General features: G+C 40.6%; 1 protein-coding gene across 2 annotated transcripts in view; it reads left to right on the top strand.

Annotated features, from left to right (window-relative positions):
* TBKBP1 (TBK1 binding protein 1) overlaps positions 1–23,684 on the top strand; it is a 109,315-nt gene that overhangs the window by 63,386 nt on the left and 22,245 nt on the right. For both annotated transcript variants that reach the window (XM_060780906.2, XM_060780907.2), the window contains 2 exons: positions 998–1,194; positions 3,746–3,807. In XM_060780906.2, coding sequence (XP_060636889.2) covers positions 998–1,194; positions 3,746–3,807 — 259 coding nt within the window. The remainder of the gene's footprint in view (positions 1–997; positions 1,195–3,745; positions 3,808–23,684) is intronic.

Genomic DNA, 23,684 nt, shown 5'->3' with positions numbered 1-23,684 from the left:
ACGACTCCTTGCTCTATAGACATAATGTTCTATTTTATATTGCCCTCCTATTCCTAACTTATCACTTGGCTCCTGCACTTTATCCATCAGCCCTGTTCTTGTAACTGAATTGCACCAACCTGATTTCCCGAGCTCAGTATTGTTTACCAAGTCTGTTTGTATTGTTTGTTTGGTTGATGGTTGTTTATACTGTTGTTTTACTGTGTTGTTTTAAATTTTACTGTGTTATGTTTTAACTACGTATGCTTGTCCCCATGTTAGCCGTCCCAAGTCCCTTCAGGTAGATGGTGGCAAGACACAAAAATAGTTATTATTATTATTATTATTATTATTATTATTATTATTATTATTATCTAGCTATGTAATCCTGCTAAAATTTCTAATAGTTACAGCCATAGGTTATTACATTGGTAGATTTCTTATTGCTCAAATAACTCCATAACTTGTTTTCCATCTTTATAAACAACAACAACAACAACCTTATAAACAACAACCTTCAATTGGCTTATCCTTCAAAACCTGTTAATTTGTCAATTTGGGCCAGCTCAGCAACCACAACAATCCATTCTTCCATCCTCAGTGCTTCAGTCCATTTCCAGGACTGAACAAACAGTATTCTTGGTGCTGTTGTCATGTATCAAAGAAGTAATTGGTATTTACTATCCAGTTCTTTTTCCATAATGGCCAAGAAAAGCATGTCTGGTGACAACATCTACCTTTAAGTTGTGTAGTAATCGTGGTCACATCATTTTGTCTCAGCCATTTTTTGGGAAACTTCTCTTGAGAACTTTCATCCTGAGGTTGAAAGAGATTCTCCACTCCTGGTCCTAAAGAGAACAGGGGGCACCAGAAGCGTTTCCCCCCACAAACATGCATAAGATCTCTTCCCCCTGCTCCAAACCTAGAGTTTTCTCAAAGTCTACACTTGCTCACGGACATCTTTCTTTCCCTCTTCTGCCCTTTCCCCAATTCTCCCTCTTTATTTCTCTGTTGCTAGTATTAGATCGTTCCATGAATTGGCAGAGTCCCAGAGGCTTAGGCGAGGCAGAGGGCTTGGAGGTGCAGCGACTGGAAGTCGAGCTGGAAGAATCAAGGCAGGAAGTCCAGAACTCTCAACACCGAGAAGAACAGCTGAAGGCTGAATGTGAGAGATTGCAGGCTGAGGTGAAGCAGCTACAAGAGACACGGGCGCAGGTAACATGGAAACCCTGCAATAGGACCTTTCACCCTGCACTGTTATAGGGCTTGTGTTCCACGTCAACTGTTAGGACTGCATCATGTGGAATCCTGGGGTTTGCCTTTGGTGAGGCAATAAAGGGCACCATCTGATAATGGTAAAAGCCTTTTGTTAAATTGTAAGTTTCAGATCCACAAAGGATGAAACTATGACTGGATCTACACTGCCATCTAATCCGGATTATCAAAGCAGAGAATCCATTTTATCTGCTTTGAACTGGGTTGTGTGAGTCTACATTGCCATATAATCCAGTTCAGAGCAGATAATTTATATGGCAGTGTAAATACAGCCTATGACAACAAAGTGGAAGCATAGAACTTGTCTATACAGGCAGACTCCGAGCTACAAACAGGAAAGAAAATCCAGTCCTGAGAGTTATCATGGGGAAAAGGAGTCTCCACTGAAGCTTCCTCACCAATCCTTATTTCTATAACAAGCCGGATTTTTCGAAATCCAATGGTCACAGGGACAGAAAGTGAGGTAAAATCTTCTGCACAGAGAGCAAGGAAACACCACAGGAGTGTTAACCCTTCCCTTCCCTATGCTAGTGCCTTAGTATTATCTATTTGTTTGTGTGTAATTTAGATAATGTTACTAAGAATGCAAGGTAACCGATAATGCTTATGGCAATGAAAAAGCATTGATCTGATTATAAAACAAAAATGGATTCTGAGTTAGTCAAGAGACAGATTTTTATTTAACATGCGCTAATAATGTTGATTATTCTCAGATCATGTGATCACTGAAGTATGAGAGTCATGTTGAAAAGAGGTATTAATGCTCTGGTTGAAATGGTATTATTGTTCCTGGATTAATGGCACAATGCTGATCCAAAACAGGCTTTGTGTAAAATTAAAGCCGTGCTTGTCAAACAAGAAACTCCATTTACGAAGAAGGTTAATGGACCCCAGTCTGAATTTTGCTTTACAGAATTAAAACATATCAATATTACTATTTAAGATTCATGTCCTATGCTATATCCCACTCTTGTTTCTAGTTAATTACCAACTCATAGATTTGTTGCTGACTAGACTATGGTGGTGCAGCAGGTTAAACTGCTGAGCTGCTGAACTTGCTGACCGAAAGGTTGGCAGTTCGAATCTGCGGAGTACAATGAGCTCACACTGTTAGGCCCAGCTTCTGCCAACCTACTAGTTGGAAAACATGCAAATGTGAAATTCGTGAAATTCAGCAGATGAATTTACCCTCACCTACATCACAAGGGAGGGAAAAATGTGGGGGATAAGTACTATGTAGGCTCCTTTGAACTCACTGACTCAAAATTGGGATGTAAACATAATTAAATATTTTAATGACATTTTCCAGACAACATTTTAGAAATAATATGTAAACGATGTTTGCCACACTGAAAGGGTGATCGCATTATCAGTTATACAGTGGGTTAAGCCACTGAGCTGCTAAGCTTGTTGACCGAAAGGTCACAGGTTCGAATCCGGGGAGTGGCGTGAGCTTACGCTGTCAGCCCCAGCTTCTGCCAAGTTAGCAGTTTGAAAACATGCAACGGCGCTCCATGCAGTCATGCCGGCAACATGACTTTGGAGGCGTCTACAGACAACGTCAGCTCTTCGGCTTAGAAATGGAGATGAGCACCAACCCTCAGAGCTGGACTTGACTAGACTTAATGTCAAGGGGAAACATTTACCTTTTTAGACTATGGTCAGGAACATGATAAAGAAAGACTTTAGAGTTGGTTCTGGATAATTCCTTATTCAATATATCCAGAAAACCAATATCTTGAGGTTTAGCCATGAACCCCTATGAACCATGTTTTTGTCTCCTAAACTGCATACATTTGCACAAAACATCAAACTGTGAATATCATTTGCTGCCTACTGCATCTCATTGTCTACTGAAATGTTATTGATTGACATGGGGCAAGAACCTGTCAAAGCTATACCTAAACTGTGGAGTTCATTTCCCTGAGAAAAACCAATAGGCCTCTGTTTTTGTTGTTTTGGCTTTTAGGTAAATTGTCAAAAGTTATTTATTTTGCCAAGTATTTGTTCCAGTGAGGTTATATCTGTTCTATGCAATTAGGCCAGTTTTATTTGATTGTGCATTTTTTTTTGCTTTCTTTAGATTGTACATTTCTTGTCATATGTGGTGCTTTTGTTTTGTAATTATTGTTGTGCCATGTCGTATGAGGGGTTAACTGAAACATGGAAAAATGTCTTAAATCAGGGGTTTCCAAATGTGGTCTTCTAGATATCCTTGACCTCAGCTCCAAGCTGAAGTCAAGATAGCCTTGACTTCAGCCAAACTGGCTGAAAATTATGGGAGCTAAAGATCAAAGCACCCAGAAGATCAAAATTTGGCAATCAATACATCACTTACTTAATTTTTTCCGATGTAATCTAGTTGCAAAATTGATCTTACCTCTAATTGGTTAAACTGGGGTATTTCAGGCATATGATGATGGACTGGTTTCTTTCTTTGCTTGCCTTGTTTCTCTTCTATTGTAACAGGGCTTATCTTAATGTTTCATAGGATCTTGCAACCAGTCAGTCGGAGAGAGATATGGCTTGGGTGAAGAAGGTTGGGGATGACCAGTAAGTGCCCATTCTAATGAGTGGATGTTTATTTTGTTGGCATTTAATGCTTTGTGGATGTAAATATGGGTGCTTGCATGTTTGTAGAACAATATGTGGGATGCAGGGCCATGATATATTTTGGAGATGGTGAGAATATCTAGAGCAATGGTTCTCAACCTGTGGGTCTCCAGATGTTTTGGCCTTCAACTCCCAAGAATCCCTGATAAACGGGCTGGGATTTCTGGGAGTTGTAGGCCAAAATACCTGGGGACCCACAGGTTGAGAACCACTGATAGGGTGAAGGACACCTGAGAAGAATGCTAAAAGTAGTGTAATGGACTGCCAAGTGTCACCAAAACTGAGGTGTAGTGTAATGGATTGCATTTCCCAACAACACCTTCTTTCTCTAGGGGTTGCCTTCTGGTGAATGAGTAGAGGAAAGCAGTTTGGACAAACTTGGAGAGAGACAAAGTTAAATGACTGAAGCAAAGATAGGAAATGTATGACCTTCCACATAGTGTTGGATTGCAATGTTCATCATCCTTCATCGTTCCCTCTTCTGGCTACAGCTGGTGGAAATTGCAATCTGACAACATTTGAGGATCACATATTCCCCACTTTTGAATTACACCCTGAGAGCTGGATGAAGCACCAATTGGGGATTTAGAGGTGAAGTAGGAGATCCTTTTTAGAGTTTCTGAGAAAAATAACTAGGACTTGGAATAAGAAGGTGAGATTGTAGACAGTGAGGCTTTGAGTAAATTAAATGCAGATAGTACTGACCAGGACAATTACATTTAGCAACTCCTTTGGAAATTCTACCTTAAGAAGGATGGGTAGTGGCAAAATGATGCCGTACAAAACAAAGGTTTTGTTCTTTTTGATGTAATATAAGAAATAGCTAGGAACACTGTAGATTTCTGTAAGCATAGGACTGTTAATGGAGAAGAAACCATCCACGACAGTTGCAGGCATTGCAATGACTAATGATGTGACAATAGCATATTCTGTATATGTTCAGTTTAAGGGCAGTTCCAGATAGCCCTTTATCCCAGGATCATTTGCGTTTTTAAAATGCGGATGTTCCTGGGGGTATATCTACACCCACCCCAGAAAGCGCACACTTTCTGGGGTTGGTGTACAGATGTTTTGCCAGGACTAGCCTGGCAGAACATCTGGGGACACTGCTCCCTCCCCTAAAGCTCCCAGACCCCTTTTAAAAGTAAAGAAAACTTACCCGGCCTCCAGTACACTCTTGCAGCACCTCTCCCGGTGCGTAGAAATGACACACCAGGAGAGTGGGGGGAGGGGAGAGGAAAATTGCTCCTCCCCCGCTCTCGTGGCGTGTAATTTCTACGCACCGGGAAAGTTGCTGCAAGAGTGTACTGAAGGCCGGGTAAGTTTTCTTTACTTTTCAAAGGGTTTTGGGGGCCTTGGGGGAGGGGGTGGGTGGGGTGGGTATTCCCACAGTTTTCCAGACTAATTTAGTCTGGAAAACTGTGGGAATGATGTCTGGTCTACAGTCCAGACATTGGAAATAGTGAGTTTATCCTGCGCCTTCCAAGAAGGCATGGAATAAATCCATTATTTAATTAATTCGCTACAAACCAGGGTTTTCCTGCTTTGTAGCAAATTAATTCGGGATTGTCCAGGACTTCATCTGGACAGCCCTTTCTTTATTGCGGGAGTTATCACAATAAAGTGGCTGTCTGGATGTGCCCTAAGAGTTGAGTGATGTAGCAGACTGTAGATGCTAGACATGAAGCTTATTGTGTGACACCAGAGCATCAGGTGAACAGGGAACTATATACTTACGTATTTTGAATAACCCAAATCCTTTTTTCCTAATAAGATAGCTCCAAGGTGGCTGATAGCAAAAAATTAGTACAGGCCTGGGTGGAAATGAGGACATTGACCTCCCCATAAGAATTCTCCTCCCACACGTAAATGTTCTTTCAGTCCTCGATCTTCTAACACTGCAGAGAGTGAGACCTTGAAAATTGTTCACACTTAGAACTCTTGCACTTGCTATTTTCACATATACTTATTAACCTTGCCTGCACCTTTTCTTTGAATGCCTAAATTGTATTTCTGGATTTCTGAAGTTTTAATTTACTGCTGTGCTAGAAATGTGGGGAGAAAGAAGAACATTTCTTTGGAAAGACATAATTATTGGAGGAGGGCAAAGCCTTCAAATCCCTCACCCATAGCTGCAGTTTTGCAACAATGGCTGTAATACGTGGAGCTTGTTAAGGCAGGGATTGGTCAGTTAAATGGCCAGTTTCCCAATGTTTGATAATTGCCGGTTGAAGCTTCTATGGTTTCCTAAGGTAGCACTTTCCATAGAGAGTGTTGCCTATAACTACAATACATGTAAGTAATGCCAGGTGTTTCAATGCCTTTTGGGTCATGACAATGTCCTTATCTGGGCAGGTGGATAGTTGGAGCCCCTCTCTCTTCTTTGGGGCATCAGTGAGTGATGGAAATTTGCAGAGGGCAGAGAGAAAGGAAACAAAGTTTACTTCAAGGATGAGGAAATTGTAGGCCACATGTTGTATGCAACCACAATGCCTTTTTGTGACCTATCAAGACTGCCAAGGATAAGTTCAACATTTGGTTTTGGTTTTTTTAATAGAAGAAAAAATATTTCCAAATTGCCCAAACTCCTCCAAAAGCTTGCAAAATGTGTCATTTGGTGGATTGTTGTGAGTTTTCTAGGTTGTATGGCCATGTTCCCAAAGCATTCTCTCTTGATGTTTCACTTGCATCTGTGGCAGGCATCCTCAGGTTGTGAGGTCTGTTGGAAACTAGGAAAATTGGATTTATATATCTCTGTCAGTTGGGCTTTATTTGGCCTCCTCATGTTTTGCATCAGTAGGGATGTCTGGGTATTGTGAAGAGGAGCATAGGGTCAAAAATGTGTCCCAGCCTCCAATTCCATCTGAACATTAGGAAGAACTTAGTTACCTCACCTCCCTACCTCTGAGGATGCTTGCCATAGATGCAGGCGAAATGTCAGGAGAGAATGCCTCTAGACCATGGCCATATAGCCCGAAAAAACCTACAACAACCCAGTGATTCCGGCCATGAAAGCCTTCGACAATACATTAGGTAGAACTTCCTAACTGTGAGAGCTGTTCAACTGTGGAACTCTCTGCCCCGGAGTGTGGTTGAGACTCCTTTTTGGAGGCTTTAAAAAAGAGGCTGGATGGTCATCTGTCGAGAGTGCTTTGAATGCAATTTTCCTGCTTTTTGGCAGGGGGTTGGACTGGATGGCCCACGAGATCTCTTCCAGCTCTATGATTCTATTAATGTATTTGCCCAGCTCTGGCATTTGGAGTAGCAAAGCCTACTCCAGTCTTGCACAAAGTTTTATTAGATTGTTATGGGATCAAATTGCTGACAATTTGTTAGTGGCCTTGAGTTGCCTTCGAGCTTGAGAAAGGTGGGATAGAAATATTGTAAATAAATAAATAAATAAATATCCTTTTTTGTGTCCAGACTGCAGAGAATGGATACGTGACCATGGTGGTCCATGCCTTAGTTACCTCAAGATTGGACTACTGTAATGTATGTAGGGCTGCCTTTGAAGACGGTTCGGAAACTACAGCTGGTGCAAAGGCCGGCAGCCAGATTGTTAACTGGAGCAAGTTACAGGGAGCAGTCAACCCCCCTGTTTAAACAGCTCCAGTGGCTGCTGATAAGTTTCCGGTCCCAATACAAGGTGCAGGTTATTACCTATAAAGCTCTAAACCAGGGGTCCACAAACTTTTTAAACAGAGGGCCAGGTTACAGTCCCTCAAACTGTTGGAGGGCCGGATTATAATTTGAAAAAAAATGAATGAATTTCTATGCATGCTTCATGTATCTTATTTGTAGTCCAAAAACACTTAAAAACAATACAATAATTAAAATGAGGAACAATGTTAACAAATATAAACGTATTAGTATTTTAACGGGAAATGTGGGCCTGCTTTTGGCTGATGAGATAGGATTTTTGTTGTTGTTGTTGTTGTTGTTGTGTGGTTTCAAGCCATTTCAGACTCAGGTTGACCCTGAGCGAGGGCCGGGTAAATGACCTTGGAGGGCCACACCTGGCCCCCAGGCCTTAGTTTGAGGACCCCTTCTCTAAATGTTTCAGGACCTGCCTATCTTTGTGACTGCATGCTCCCCTACGAGCCCACACAATCCTTAAGATCTTCTGGGGATGCCCTTCTCTCGCTCCTACCCCTGTCTCAGGCGTGGCTGGTGGGGACGAGAGAGAGGGCATTCTTGGTGGTGGCCCCTCATCTCTGGAATTCCCTCCCCAGGGAGATTAGACTGGCACCCTCCCTGTCCACGTTCCGTAAGGAATTAAAGATGTGGATGTTTCATTGTGCATTCGACTGACAACCCCTATGACAAATGATTTGTGTCATGACCTGAATCTTGTCCTGAATTCAAGTTAAGCTGAATCGATCCTGTTAAATTGCTTCGTTTCCATGCCATTTCCTATGCTATTATACATTTCTATCCACCTTTGAACCACTCTATCCTTTAACCAGTTTGCATAGTTCCCTCTTTCCCCCTCCTCCAAAAAATAGTCTGCTGTTGCCTTGATGTTTGTTTATTATTGTTTATGCTGTTTTTTATGCTATTTTAACTGATTATTGTTTTGTTTTTTAATTGTATTTTGCCCTGGGCTTGGCCCCATGTAAGCTGCACCAAGTCCCTTCGGGGAGATGGAGGGGGGTAGAAAAATAAAGTTGTTGTTGTTGTTGTTGTTCTTCTTCTTCTTCTTCTTTTTCTTCATTGTGGCAAAAGCTGCAAAGATTTCTTGAAAAGACAATATGGTGTCTGTGATGGTGAAGTTTTGATCCACAAAGGCTTGTGCCATGATCAACTTATTAATTGTTGATGAGCTTCCAGATTGGAAAATTAGTTTGAATGAGCTACGTTTCTGGTTTTGGTGAGCTAGCAATAGTCACTGATTGGATACAACCTTATTGGACCTTTACACAGAAGATATGCATTTGTTTGATAATGAAAAACTGGTTTATATTGTGATTTATTTTTGACCTGCATTGAAGGTAATAAACCGCTGTGAAGGAGTTTTTGAACGAATGCAAGCTTTGGATTTTGCTTGTGTGCATGTGTGTGCGTGCGTGTGTGTGTGTATCTGGCACCTCGACTGGCATGTTTCCTTTAAATTAGTTGATGTTTGAAGAGGGAAGGGGAAGATGGATTACAGAAAGGGGGTGTGAAGTGTGAATGTAAAATGTGTCACAGGGAGCTGATATGACACCTACCTTGCTCTTGTGCTGAGTGAGAAAAGAGGCCTCTGAGCCATTGCATCTTGAACTCTGCATGGAGGCATGACGGGAGAACGGGGAGCGACGTTTCAAATGAACAGTAGGTATGTTGCTATCCCTGATCACCACCTCTTTAAAATAGACTGCTTAGTCATCATTCTGACTCAGCCAAAATCCAGCTAGTTGCTGAAAGTACTCTGTATCCGGCTCCCTTTCCTTCTGTGTTTCTGTCCATGGGGCTGTTTTTCATTCTGAATGGTCCCCTTGGTGAATCAGCATATGTGACCCCTGGCTTGTTAACAAGTGCATTAAATGGGTAATTTGGTTGATGGTACTTTAGTCTGCAGTGTCACGAACATGCTGCTTCAGATTTACAGGTCCGCTCCAGTGCACCACAATTAACTGAGCAATTGAACGTGTGCCCCCAGCTAACCTCTCCTCCCCTCTTGATAAAACCTGCATTGTGGGAAGGTTGGGATCCAACCTCTTGTGCTCTGTACTTTTACAAGTGTCTTGCACTCTTAGAGCTTCCTCTTTCTCTCAAATAAAAGCAGTAGAGATAAAGTGGCCTGAGGACTAGCATTATTTCCTCTAAGGTGGCATCACTTTTGGCAATGAGGAGAACATCAAAGAAATAAGGGTCTCATAGAACAGGACAAGGCATGTTTGCAGGAAGGGTTAAGAGTCAGGTGTGTAGTCAAGAAGATTGAGAAACAGTTGAGATCTCACAGATGAGAAGACACGATAACTGTAGAAGGGAAAGACTCAAGGACCTCTTGTAATCATAGAAAATGTTTACAACTTACTAGCCGTCCCCTGCCATGCATTGCTGTGGCCCAATCTGGTGATCTGGAAAATAAAGTAATGAGAAAATGTTGGTTTCTAATATATGTAATTTATTTATGCTTGTGAGTAAACCGTATTTTTGTTGTTTGACAGTGTTGATGTAGAGATTGTCTAGTTTGCCTACTCTGGAACTTTCAACATATAATTGTTCTTCTTTAGGGGTCCCTTTCAAATCTATGATATTGCATCTGTCATATACATATATGTGTGTGTGAATCCTATATATCTGTCTATATCTAAGGCTGGATGGCTCTTTGTCAGGAGGGTTTTGATTATGTTTTCTTGCCCTGGTGAAGGGAGTTGGACTGGATGGCCTTAAGAAAGCAATTCTCAACCTGGGAGTTGGGACCCCTGTGGGGTTCGCGAGGGGATGTCAGAAGGGTCACCAAAGACCACCAGAAAACACAGTATTTCTTGTTGGTCATGAGGGTTCTGTGTGGGAAGTTTGGCCCAATTCTATCCTTGATAGGGTTCAGAATGCTCTTTGGGTGTAGGTGCACTATAAATCCCAGTAACCACAATTCCCAAATGTCAAAGTCTATTTCCCCCAAATTCCATCTGTGTTCATATTTGGGCATATGGAGTACTCATGCCAAGTTTGGTCTAGATCTGAACTACATCTACAAAACTCAAGGTCAGTGCCCACCAAACCCTTCTAGTGTTTTCTATTGGTCATGGGAGTCCTATGTGCCAAGTTTGGTTCAATTCCATCATTGGTGGAGTTCAGAGTGCTCTTTGATTGTAGGTGAACAATAAATCCCAGCACTACAAATCCCAAATGACAAAATCAATTTTTGAGTGATGGTCACTCCTTGAGTTAGTAGGTGTCCTATGGCCAAATTTGGTGGCAATTTGTCCAGCGGATTTTGAGTTATGATGTCATCCAAAACAAACAGAGCATTGATAGATAGATAGATAGATAGATAGATAGATAGATAGATAGATAGATTTTGGAAATGCTCAAAGTGCATTTGCACAGATTACCACCATTTATAAAAGCTTTTGGTTGTTGTGTGCCTTCATATAATTTCTGACATACGGTGACCCTATCATGGGGTTTTCTGAACTATTGCCTCTTTTCCATTTAATTTCTAATCTAAGATTGTCCCCCCCCCCCCCCCCACTTGTGCCCTGATAAGAAGAATACTATAAAACGGTGTTTCCCAGTCATTTTTCAACCAGGGACCACTTGACCAGGGACCACTTTGACCAGGGGCCACTCTCCATTAGTACCAAAATGGTTATGAATCTGTTTTTGGTCAACTTTAGATTCGGTTTGGTTATTTGGGTGCTGATTCAGAAAATGACATTGGTTAGACCACATCAGCTCTAGTTTCTGATGCAGAACATATGCCATCCAGTAGTCGCCATCTGCTTGCCCTCAGAAAACCATATTTAATAAGCCTCGGCACTATAAGAGGGTTTTATGAGACCAGTCACTCTCATTACAACATGTAGTAATGGTGAGGCTGCGGATCATATTTTAGTTTTTGTGGGCTACTGGTGATCCACAGACCACAGGTTGGGAATCACTTCTTTAAAAACACTGTTTAAAAATGCTGTTCTAGTTTGCATTTTGTAGGCTACTATTTCTTTCTCTGCAGTTCTACTCGAATGGTTGTTTTGAGTAGAAACAGATTAATTTCATGCACCAGAATTGGTTGGAGAAGGAAAAGTGGAGACTGTGCCAGACCAGATGTAGACCTGAATATATTTTTGTATTCTCCATATCACTGAGAATATTGAAAGGTGCTTCTTTCCATGGAAGAAGTGCCTTAGTTGGCTAGTATCACTGCATAGCAATGCATAGAGTGAGCCAAATGTCTATTCACCTTCTGTTCCTCATCTGTATTTATTATTGCTGCATCACAATATAGATGTTGCTGAATAGTATCGTCATAATTTTCCTGTATTACATGGGGACCATGCTGCAGTTCAATTGCATTAAATTAATTACATTAATGATATGGATATTTATATCCCAACCTGTGAATAAATTCTCAAATTAATTTAAGAGGAAAAATGCAAGTAAAATCATATCAAAGGAAACCTTAAAAAGAGCAACCCTGCAGGCTGTGGCCCCCTGACTCTGGAACTCATTGCCCAGAGAGATTAGGAAGGCCCTTACTTTAGAAACCTTTAAAAATAATCTCAAGACATAGCTCTGCCATTGCGCTTTTGGAAAGTAATCACACAATCTTAAGCTATTGTTCCCCTTAAAGTTTTTGACCTAGGATTACACCCCCCCCCCCCCCCGTACGAAGATCTGTTTACCATCCTGTCTCTCAATGAGTTCTCCCTTGCAAATAATTTGCTTCTTTTATCTTACCCTGAGTTTTAAAATCATTTTATTGTACATGTGGCCCGCTCACTGTTATTATGTTTGTTTACTGCTTCCTTATATTTTGTGCACATTGCTTATTGTATTCATATGTTTTCATATTTTACTGTGCTATTATTTGTGTTTCGGATTTTTTAAATTTTATTGTAATTTGTTGTTTGGGCTTGGCCTCATGTGAGCCGCCCCGAGTCCCCGTTGGAGGAGATGGTGGCGGGGTATAAATAAAGTTATTATTATTATTATTATTATTATTATTATTAATTCATTCCCTGTGTTAAAAACAGATGCTTGGTTTTGTGATAGTTCACTGGCTTGCACATCCTAGAAAGGCGAAAGTTGTTAAGATCCTCTGAACCTGTGGATCACAACTTATGAACAATGGAGAAACTCGCAGGGTCATTTCTGTAGTTGATCCCGAGACGTCCTGTGTAGCCTTCCGTGAACTCTTTTCAGTTCTACACAGCTGTGGATAATATAATTTATAGCAGAAAATTCAATGCCTTGTTTACTTCCTTTGAACCTGAAGATGTTAGAAAAAATACTGTCAATCATAATTCAAGCCAAATTCTATTACAGTTTTTTGCCTGGATATTTATTTGTTGGCTTCTTTTTCTGTCGGCATGTCAAATTCAACCTTGTCCAGATTAACCCCACACATTATGAGGTGCAAGAAGGCCCTTGACAGGGCTGCATTATTCAAAGAGAACACAATGAGCCTGGATCAAATGTGCCACAATATGTGAAGGCAAACAAAAATCATGGAGACAAAGCCATCTCCCAAACTGTGGACAGACACGGACTGACACAGCATAGAGGGGCTAATGCAGAAGTATTGGCATGGAGAAGACAGAGAGGTGCTACAGGGCTGGAGGGAGTTCTGTTGCTCTTTGTTTCTGTTCTCACAATAAAGGAAAGAGCAATCTGTTTGGAAGATATGTTGATTTCATGGAGGTTTGCAAAGGGAAGACAGCTGCAGGGTCAAAGACATGTCTGAAGTAATATAGATTTTAGAATTTAGGGGAAATGAGGTTACATACTGAGTTTTGTATTGTTTTAAGGCATAGTCCCCAACATCTCCAGCCATCATAATCCTTGGTGTCTAATGGTTTGAGAGAGAGAAAGTAATAATAATAATAATAATACTTTATTTGTACCCCACTACTATCTCCCCAAAGGACTCGGTGCAGCTTACATGAGGCCAAGCCCATAGCACATCAATAAACAAAAGCGATAACAAATAATCAATACAAAACAGTTAAAATAAAAACTCAAAAAAAAGTTATATTAGTGACCAATAGCACATTTTGCAGCAATGCATGTTGATAAATTAAAAGACCTTTCAGAGTATTAACATTTTAAATATTTTGATTTTGTTATCTGTTTTGTTTAATTACAATGGAGACCGACTCATATTTATTCAGAACGAAATTGCATTCATTTCAATGATTTAAATGTGTAGGGATTGCAAATGTGGTCCACTGATAAAATATGACCAAGCTTGGAGTGAAGCTGTTGTGTAATTCAGAATGAAATGTGCAAATAGCTTGCAGAGTAATAAGTAGTAGCTATTCAATTATTGTGTGAAAGAATGGCCACTGTTAACATTTTCTTTTGCATTCCGTAGCAAAAATATCAACCAAAATATCATTAAAATGATAAAAAAGAATTACATTCTGGTAGAGCGGGTGTGATATAATTGCCAAGATAGTGCTGATCATCTTGTGTTCAGGAGTTTGGGCAATTGTTCGGCAATGTAAAAGCAGGTTTAATTCAGCCATTGATGTAAAAATTTGCAGTAGTCTTGAGGTCACTTCCTTTTTTATCCATATTAATCCATGAAGTCTTGGTTGTTACCCAGAATCTTGATATTGTAAGGAATGAGATATGGATGGGAAGTTACAATATGCAATAAAGTTTCCATAACAAAACTGAAATTAGAGAACTGTTAAATTGAGGGGCGCTTTGGAAGCTAGGATAGGTGACTGGTACTGCGTCCCCTCTCTGGATTTGTTGTGGCCCAGAGAACCTGGTACAGGGGAAGCAATACATGACTGGTAAACTTTAAGGGGCGTTGAGGCTTACACAATGGGTGGGAGGCTGGTATGTGACCTGCAAGCTACACGTTGCTTGCCTCTGTTATAAATAATCTTGTCCAAAGTCAGGAATTGCAGAACTAGGGTTTCGGAAACAAAAAAATGTCATCTCTACTTAAAGCTCTTCAGGAAGGGAGAGCACATCTTTCCTTCAGAAGAACACAGAAAGTTACTTTTAAGATGAATGAATATAGTTACATCCTCTGGTTACATCCCGTCTTGATTACTGCAACGCTCTCTACGTGGGGTTGCCTTTGAAGACGGCCCGGAAGCTCCAATTAGTCCAACGGGCGGCAGCCATGGTATTAACAGGGGCTGGGCGCAGGGAGCACACAACTCCTCTGCTGTACCAGCTCCACTGGCTACCGATTAGCTACCGAGCCCAATTCAAAGTGCTGGTTTTGACCTTTAAAGCCCTAAACGGTTCTGGCCCTACATACCTATCCGAACGTATCTCGGCCTATCAGCCCACCAGGACCCTAAGATCTTCAGGAGAAGCCCTTCTCTCTATCCCACCTGCTTCACAGGTGCGGCTTGTGGGAACGAGAGACAGGGCCTTTTCTGTGGTGGCCCCCCGGCTTTGGAATGCCCTCCCTACTGAACTAAGATCAGCCACCTCGCTAATGGCATTTCGGAAAAAACTAAAAACTTGGATGTTCGAGCAAGTCTTCAATTGATTTTTGATGTGATGTTGTTTGACCATGGACTAGCAATCAAGGATAACGAATTGGACTACGATTTTAACTATGAGATGTCCCGATTTGTATTGGTGGCCCAATACTATGTATGTTTTTGTATGTATTCTTAATTTTAATCTTATATGCTTAAAGTGAATTGTATATTTTAACATGTTGTAAACCGCAATGAGTCGCCGCAAGGCTGAGATATTAGCGGTATACAAGTGTACCAAATAAATAAATAAAATAAATAAATAGTGATACGCTGAAACCATCTGTCACCAAGGGCCCTTCCAGACAGCCTCAAGAAATCTGCAAGACAGACATGGGACATCCACTGGAAGTTTACTTTTTTAAAAATTGATTCTCTGAGGTGTGCTGGACCTCATAAGCACTGATGTGGATATACTAATGTGCTCACAAGCAGATTTCTTATCAATATATATCCTCCTGCTTCCTTTACATTTGCTCTCTTAAACCCTGTTTTCCCTTTGGGGTCACTTGCCTGCCATGCTGGTGCCCATTGTGTAAATTCAAGCTCTGTTTAATTTCATAAACAAACAAAGGAATGCTTGCAGAGAGTTCTCATGGGAATTGCTTTCCATTTGAGCTTCCATTTAGCCACCTGTGTGTCTGTGACTCCATTTGTTTACAGCCCTCATCAGCTGTTTTGGGATTTTAAAATGTGTACTTACACTGGAGCAGCCTGCACCTGTGTATAGTAGTGAAGTGACGTGTTTTTCTTGAATGCAGGGATATATGTTGATGAAAATATGCACATATTTTGTCCAAAATCTGATTTTAAGTGCACATTTTAATGCATGTTTTTCAGCTGTTAATGTGATCCAGCATACATTTTGGGCAAAGTCATGTAACCAGTAACCCCCCCCCCCCCACTTTATCCCAGTTTCTTCTGCATTTCAGAGACTGTGTAGAATGGCCCCAAATAGCAATAAGATGTGCTCCATGTCCTTGTACAATATGTGATATATTGTTGTATTCCTCCTACATCAGACAACTGGTGTTGACAATCTAACAGGAAATTAGACTTCAGTTGTTTTATTTGTGGAATAGATTTACATGAAAATTACTCTTTGGGGATCATATTGGATGTTATGAAATATATATATATAGCAGTCCCTGTCTACAGGGTCTCCTTCCCACTTGAAGTAATAGTCATCAAGAGATAAATACTAGTTTTTCTAGTTTTTGTACTAATATACCTTATGGTATGCTAGCTCATGGGCTAATATACCATCATGACATTGGCCAAATAGAATGTGCTCACTTCAAACTCCCTGCAAGCTATCCACATGGCTTATGGCCAATTCCACAGCAGAAGTGGTGCTTCCAGCTGTTAATCCAGCACAAGAAGAACTCCAGGGAACTCCAGAGTGTCTCCCTATGTTTTTGATGTGGAGAGAGCTAAATTGTGGTGGATCTGGGTCAATTGAGTATCCATAAGTTAAAAAGACCCTTCACTATTTCACTAGCCAGAAACAGCTCCCTAGCAGAGCCTTGCTGGCAATATCACTTCTGGTGGTCACATATCTGGGCAACTTGTTGTGACCTTGCCAGGAACAATGTCGCCAAGGAGCTGGTTCTTGCCAGTAAAACAGCAACGGTGGCAAGAACCACCAGGAAGACAGGGAACCAGTGTTGATTTACTGACTGTACAGATGGGCTCTGGGGTAAAGATTATTCTGGCGCATTTTACTTACTGTACACACAGCCATAGATAAATTAATGTAGGGCAAATAAAAAAGACAAAGCCCGGTTCTTCTTAAGCCTATGGTGGGGAAAGAGAAGGGGTTTGGTCAGGAACAAAAACCCCCAAAAGCTATGCCATCTTGTAAAAGCTTAAGGAAAAAAACTGTTTGCTTTCTTGAAATAGTTTTTCTTGTAACTGCAGTTCCGTTTTTTGTAAACTCTGCTTTTCCATTGCATGGCAGCATGGAGTGTTTGGATTTTTTAAAAAATGTTTTTGGTTTTCTCAACTTCCTGAACCAGTCACTTCACCCCCAAACCTTACCCACAAAAAGGTGGAAGGGACTGAAGGTTTTAATCACGTTTTCTTCATTCAACCTTTTATTGCTCTCTTTTTGGAAAACGAAAGTGCAAATGAGGAAGGTCTCATTACGCCCACTTCAAATGAACTGGCAATGTTAACTGTGCCATCCTTGAACCAAACATCTTTGCATAATGCTGGTGGAAGGCATCTGCAGAAAATATTTCCATTACTATTTATTTGCTTGAGAAAGGGCAAATCATAGAAAGCAGTTCTTATCATTTTAGGCCTCTATAAGGTATATTTCTCCAGGAGATTGACTCTCAAGGCTCTGTCCAATTAAATAGCATGGAACAGCACTGTAAAACTCATTAAATGTTGAAACCAAAACCAAGCAAAATAGAAAAATCCCAAGTTAAATCAAAATAACCTGTTGTCTTCCAGATTTGTAGGATTTTAGATGCCATAACTTTATTACTGAAGGAATACATGCGTTGTTGTTGTTTATTTGTTCAGTCGCTTCTGACTCTTTGTGATTTCATGGACCAGCCCACACCAGAGCTCCTTGTTGGCCGTCGCCACCCCAACTCCTTCAAAGTCAAGCCAGTCACTTCAAGGATAACCACCCATCCATCTTGCCCTTGGTTGGCCCCTCTTCCTTTTCCTTCCATTTTCCGCAGCATCATTGTCTTCTCTAAGCTTTCCTGTCTCCCCATGATGTGGCCAAAGTATTTCATCTTTGCCTCTAATATCCTTCCCTCCAGTGAGCGGTCAGGCTTTATTTCCTGGAATATGGACTGGTTGGATCTTCTCGCAGTCCAAGGCACTCTCAGAATTTTCCTCCAGCATCACAGTACAAAAGCGTCTATCTTCCTTCACTCAGCCTTCCTTATGGTCTAGCTATCGCATCAATAGGTTTCTGCGGGGAATACCATTGGTTAACTATGTGGATCATTGCTGCCAGTGTGAAGATGCAAATTCTTTAAATAAATAAATTGTTCCCAGTCCAATAGAACCAGGTTGGCCAGGGAAGATAGAAGTTGTAGTGAAACACATCTGTAAGATGTTAGATTGGAGAGGATGGCTAATGGCAGATAGTCTGAGATCTGAATTGCACATAATGACAGTTTCCTATAGTTATGTGTAAATGTGATGCGAGTACAATTTTATTTGTAAAATTATGAAAGTAGAGATTGAAAATCTCTTATCAGAAATGCTTGCGACCAGAAGTGTTTTGGATTTAATTATGTTTTTATTTTGGAATATCTATATTTGTGTGTGTGTGTGTGTATGGTGGTACAGTTGGTTAAACCACTGAGCTGCTGAACTTGCTGTCCAAAACGTTGGCTGTTTGAATCCGGGAAGTGGGATGAGTTCTTGCTGTTAACCCCAGCTTCTGCCAACATAGCAATTCGAAAACATTCGACTGTGAATAGATCAATAGGTATTGCTTCTGTGGGAAGGAAACAATGCTCCATGCTGTCATGCTGGCCACATGACCTTGGAGATGTCTACAGACAACACCAGTTCTTTGGCTTAGAAATAAAGATGAGCACCACCCCCAGAGTCGGACTCAACTAGACTTAATATCAAGGGGAAAGCTTTGCTTTTACTTTTATATTTGTATATACATACCAAATGAGATATTTGGAAAAGAGACCCAAGTCTAAACACAAATTCATTTGTTTCCAATAAAGGTGGTCTGGAGGCAATTTTATACAATATTTTAAATAATTGTGCACATGAAACAACATTATCAGAAAGCAAAGATGTCACTATTTTAGCTTTCCAAGTGCACAATTTTGGAAATTTTTGAATTTTAGAAATTAAAATAATGGATGTTCAACCTATACTGTCACTAAGGCTAGCAAATTTAGCCTCAGTGACACTGGGAGGCACCTTGTGTCCCACTCTGAGGGAAAGATGGCATGTAAATGAAACAAACAAACAAACAAACAGATATTGAACTAGCAGGACTGATTCAGCTTAAGACTGTTTCCTATGTTCTCATTTATTTTGGCCATCAAGTAGAAATTTCATTCAGGTTCTCCCAATTGTGAAGCTAATTTTCTACTCCTTTAACCATCACCATATGAAACCATCAAAACCAAGTGAACTTTTAAGTGAACTTGGAAATTTTGGTGAATGTGACATGGCAATGGGACTGTGCCTATTGGTACAGTCCACCTAAGTGCAAAGATATATTTTTGACTTTTTTTGTGTGAGAAGCGACTTGCATTTTTTGACATACTACATTCAAATAATTTAATTTAGTTTCTCAATTTATTCATATTACAAATCACAACACCTCAAAGGTTTCAGGTGAGCAGCAGCATATTTAAAACAGCAGGCCTTTGCAAATATTTAAATGGAATATGTATATGAACTTATCATTGACTTGAACCAACTAGCATGTATTCTTTGTGTGGGATTCTTATATAAGTTGAATATCCCTTATCCAAAATGCATGGGATCAGAAGTGAAATCCAGCAACACCAGAAGAACCTTCCCATCCCTAACATCTATGATAGAGTCAGCTTTTTTGGCATATTCAGCCTCAACTATATAAGTAGCTTTCAAGGGTTATTTTAATATAACTACATTTGCTTTTCAAAGAGATTGATTTGAGTTGAATTTCTCTGACCAAGAAGAGCACTATTTTACATTAAAGAAGAAAGTAACACCTCTAAAGAGTAATACCTGCTGTTAAGCGTTTCAAGTTGACTCCAACATATATATGCTGATCCCCATTATAGAGATTGCTTTTGCTTTTGTCTGAATGAATGTGACTTTCCTAATATCACCCATTGAGGGTACGAGGTCGACAGGGACTTTGAATCATGATCATCTAGAGCCCCAGCCCAATGCTCTGTTCATTACATCAAGCCTGCTCTAGTAGCTGATTTACATATTTGTGGACTCTTGTCCACTTCTTGCTTGAAGTGTTGCTTTTTGACAATCATGTAAACATGAATCAAGTTGTGGCACTGAGGGCAGTACTCTTGAGGCTAAAAAGATATGAGCTTTCTTGTTGGTGGCAGCTTGTGCCACAATAAATATGTTAGTTGTTAAGATTCTACAAGACTTTTCTTCTACATCTTTGCTGTAGCGGACAAATAGGTCTACTCCTCCAGGATTTTTGTTTTTCTCTAGAACAGCGTTTCTCAACATGGAGGTCATTAGGGGGTGCCGGGTCACCAAATACCATAAAAACACAGTATTTTATGTTGGTCATGGGGGTTCTGTGTGGGAAGTTTGGCCCAATTCTATCGTTAGTGGGGTTCAGAATGCTCTTTGATTGTAGGAGAACTATACATCCCAGCAACTATAACTCCCAAATGTCAAGGTCTATTTTCCCAAAACTCCACCAGTGTTCGCTTTTGGGCATATTGAGTATTCTTGCCAAGTTTGGTCCAGGTGTATCATTGTTTGAGTCCACGGTGCTCTCTGGATGTAGGTGAACTACAACTCCAAAACCAAGGTTAATGCCCACCAAACCATTTCAGTATTTTCTGTTGGTTATGGGAGCTCTGTGTGCCAAGTTCCATCGTTGGTGGGAGTTCATAATGCTCTTTGATTGTAGGTGACTATAAATCCCAGCAACTACAACTACCCAATGACAAAATAAATCCTCCCCAACCCAACCAGTATTCAAATTTGGATGTATCGGGCATTTGTGCCAAATTTGGTCCAGTGAATACATCCAAATTTGGTCCAGTGAATATATCCTGCATATCAGATGTTTACATTACAGTTCATAACAGTAGCAAAATAACAGTTATGAAGTAGCAACAAAAATAATTTTATGGTTGGGGGTCACAAAACATGAGGAATTGTATCAAGGGGTCGCGGCATTAGGAAGATTGAGAACCACTGCTCTAGAAGCATGCTTATATTTTGCAAATGTGCTTTGCTCTTCTGAGCTCACCAGGCCAAGATAGTTTCTTGAAAACATAACAACACACAGCACGATTGCATAAACAACTGTTGGGTTTTTCTTACAAGCTACTTATTTGCATTTTGGAGATAGCACACTTTGGCTGAATTTCCTGATATGTCTAGTGGCTGAAGTAAGAGAAACGAACAGAAGCAGTAATCTGAGTGTTAAAAAACAAGAGCTCAGATCTGGCGCATATAAAACAGTAATAAATAAAACTATGTCTCTAAGCACAGATCAATGAATGTGCCTTTATTTAATTGTTCATTTTTTGGTAATTGCAGTTGTCTCTCATGTATATCAGTGTAGGCACCTCACAGGATGACAACATGCAGGGACTCTAATATGCAGCTGCTTATAGGATCGAAGTGCTGGATTTTAAAATAAGCACAGCAGCCCTGGTCTCCTTCTGGGGCTGTTTTGGATGGGATTTTTGCAATTTCAGCATGTTCTATAAATAGCATTCGAAGTATCCTGGAGCTACAGGGACTATTTTTTGATATGGGCAAGTGGGTGGTGATGGTGGTGGTAGTTAAGTGAGCTGGAGATCTTGATAGGCATCCCAGGGCTATATTGGACTTCCCCCAAGTCACATTCCTGCCCCTGACATTGATCATCACCATTTACTTTTGGATTCTTTGGGGTTTGTGTCTACAGAAATTGTCATGAGGAGCACCTGCACTTCAAAATGTACCACCTCATCACTGGTATTGTGTTGAGGCAATAGCTTATGTTTTTTGCTGAGTATGATTGGGTTGGCAAAGAAAGATCCTCTGGCTATGATCAGAGGCATTCTCATTCTTTATTCTGACAAAACATCTCTACAATTGGGTTGTTGTAGGTTTTTTCGGGTATATGGCCATGGTCTAGAGGCATTCTCTCCTGATGTTTCGCCTGCATCTATGGCAAGCATCCTTAGAGGTAGTGAGGTCTGTTGGAACTAGGAAAAAGGGTTTATATATCTGTGGAATGAACAGGATGGGACAAAGGACTCTTGTCTGCTGGAGCTAGGTGTGAATGTTTCAACTGAGCACCTTGATTAGCATATAATGGCCTGACAGTGCCTGGAGTAAACTTTTGTTGAGAGGTGATTAGATGTCCTTGTTTGTTTCTTCTCTATTGTTGTGGTGTTGTAATTTTAGAGTTTTTTTTAATACTGGTAGTCAGATTTTGTTCATTTTCATGGTTTCCTCCTTCCTGTTGAAGTTGTCCACATGCTTGTGGATTTCAATGGCTTCTCTGTGTAGTCTGACATGGTGGTTGTGAGAGTCGTCCAGCATTTCTGTGTTCTCAAATAAAATGCTGTGTCCAGGTTGGTTCATCAGGTGCTCTGCTATGGCTGACTATGGCTACCAGTATTTAAAATTACAACAGCACAACAATAGAGAAGAAACAAACAAGGACATCTAATCACCTCTCACCAAAAGTTTGCTCCAGGCACTGTCAGGCCATTATATGCTAACCAAGGTGGTCAATTCAAACATTCACACCTAGCTCCAGCAGACAAGAGTTCTTTGTCCCACCCTGGTCTTTCCACAGATATATAAACCCTTTTTCCTAGTTCCAACAGACCTCACTACCTCTGAGGATGCTTGCCATAGATGCAGGTGAAACGTCAGGAGAGAATGCCTCTAGTCTAGACCATGGCCATATAGCCCGAAAAAACCTACAACAACCCAGTGATTCCAGCCATGAAGGCCTTCGACAATACATCTCTACAATTCATTCAAATACTGGTTGTCCCAACTGAATAGGCTCCTTCAATCAATAATTCAACAGTGTGACAACACATAGATAAATCCCATAGATTCAATGGGTTTATTCTGATTAGGACTAACAGATAGAGGAATAGCTAGCTAGCTAGCTTGCTAGATAGATAGATCTGTTTATTGGTTAGTCCACTGACCATAACAGCAATAAAAAACAAAAACACTAATCACTATCCTAAAATTCCTCTAATAATTAACTAAAATTAATTAAAACACAGTAAAACTTGATTAAATAATAAGTTTTGTAAAATGGTATTAAATTGCAAGATGAAAGCAGTGGGAGTAGATTGACAAGTGTAAAAGAACCAGATAATTTAGATAGGTTCATCACTGTGGCAAGGGACCAGATTTTGTGAGATAAAGGTATCTCCAGTGGGCGGCTTTTATAATGATTTTGGCTATACAGCAGACAAAGTATAGATTCTCCCCAGAAAGAAAAACTTGTATATATTCAAAACTCTTTGTCTGAATATTTTCTGGGCTGATTGTCCTAGGGAAAGTAGATAGAAGGGTGAAAAGTCTAGCTAGTGTGTTAGCTGGTAAAGCTGGAATACCCAGAGGTTGGGTCACTGTCATGAAGACCAAACTGTTCTTTTAGGCAGAGTTTAGGGAGTTTCCCTGGATCCATTTGAGAAATCCTTAGCCAGTAATGAAAGATTTTTATCAATACCTGGCACTGGATAGAGCCCCTGGTGGCTCAGTGGGTTAAACCCTTGTGCCAGCAGGACTGAAAGACCAACAGGTCGCAGGTCCGAATCTGGGGACAGTGTGGATGAGCTCCCTCTGTCAGCTCCAGCTCCCTATTGCGGGGACATGAGAGAAGTTTCCCATAAGAATGATAAAACATTGAAACATATGAGTGTCCCCTGGGCGACGTCCTTGCAGACGGCTAATTCTCTCACACCAGAAGCAACTTGCAGTTTCTCAAGTTGC

This window comes from Anolis sagrei, chromosome 6 (genome assembly GCF_037176765.1).
Source record: "Anolis sagrei isolate rAnoSag1 chromosome 6, rAnoSag1.mat, whole genome shotgun sequence".
NCBI classification, from domain to species: domain Eukaryota; kingdom Metazoa; phylum Chordata; class Lepidosauria; order Squamata; family Dactyloidae; genus Anolis; species Anolis sagrei.
This window is presented reverse-complemented; position numbering and strand designations above follow the sequence as displayed.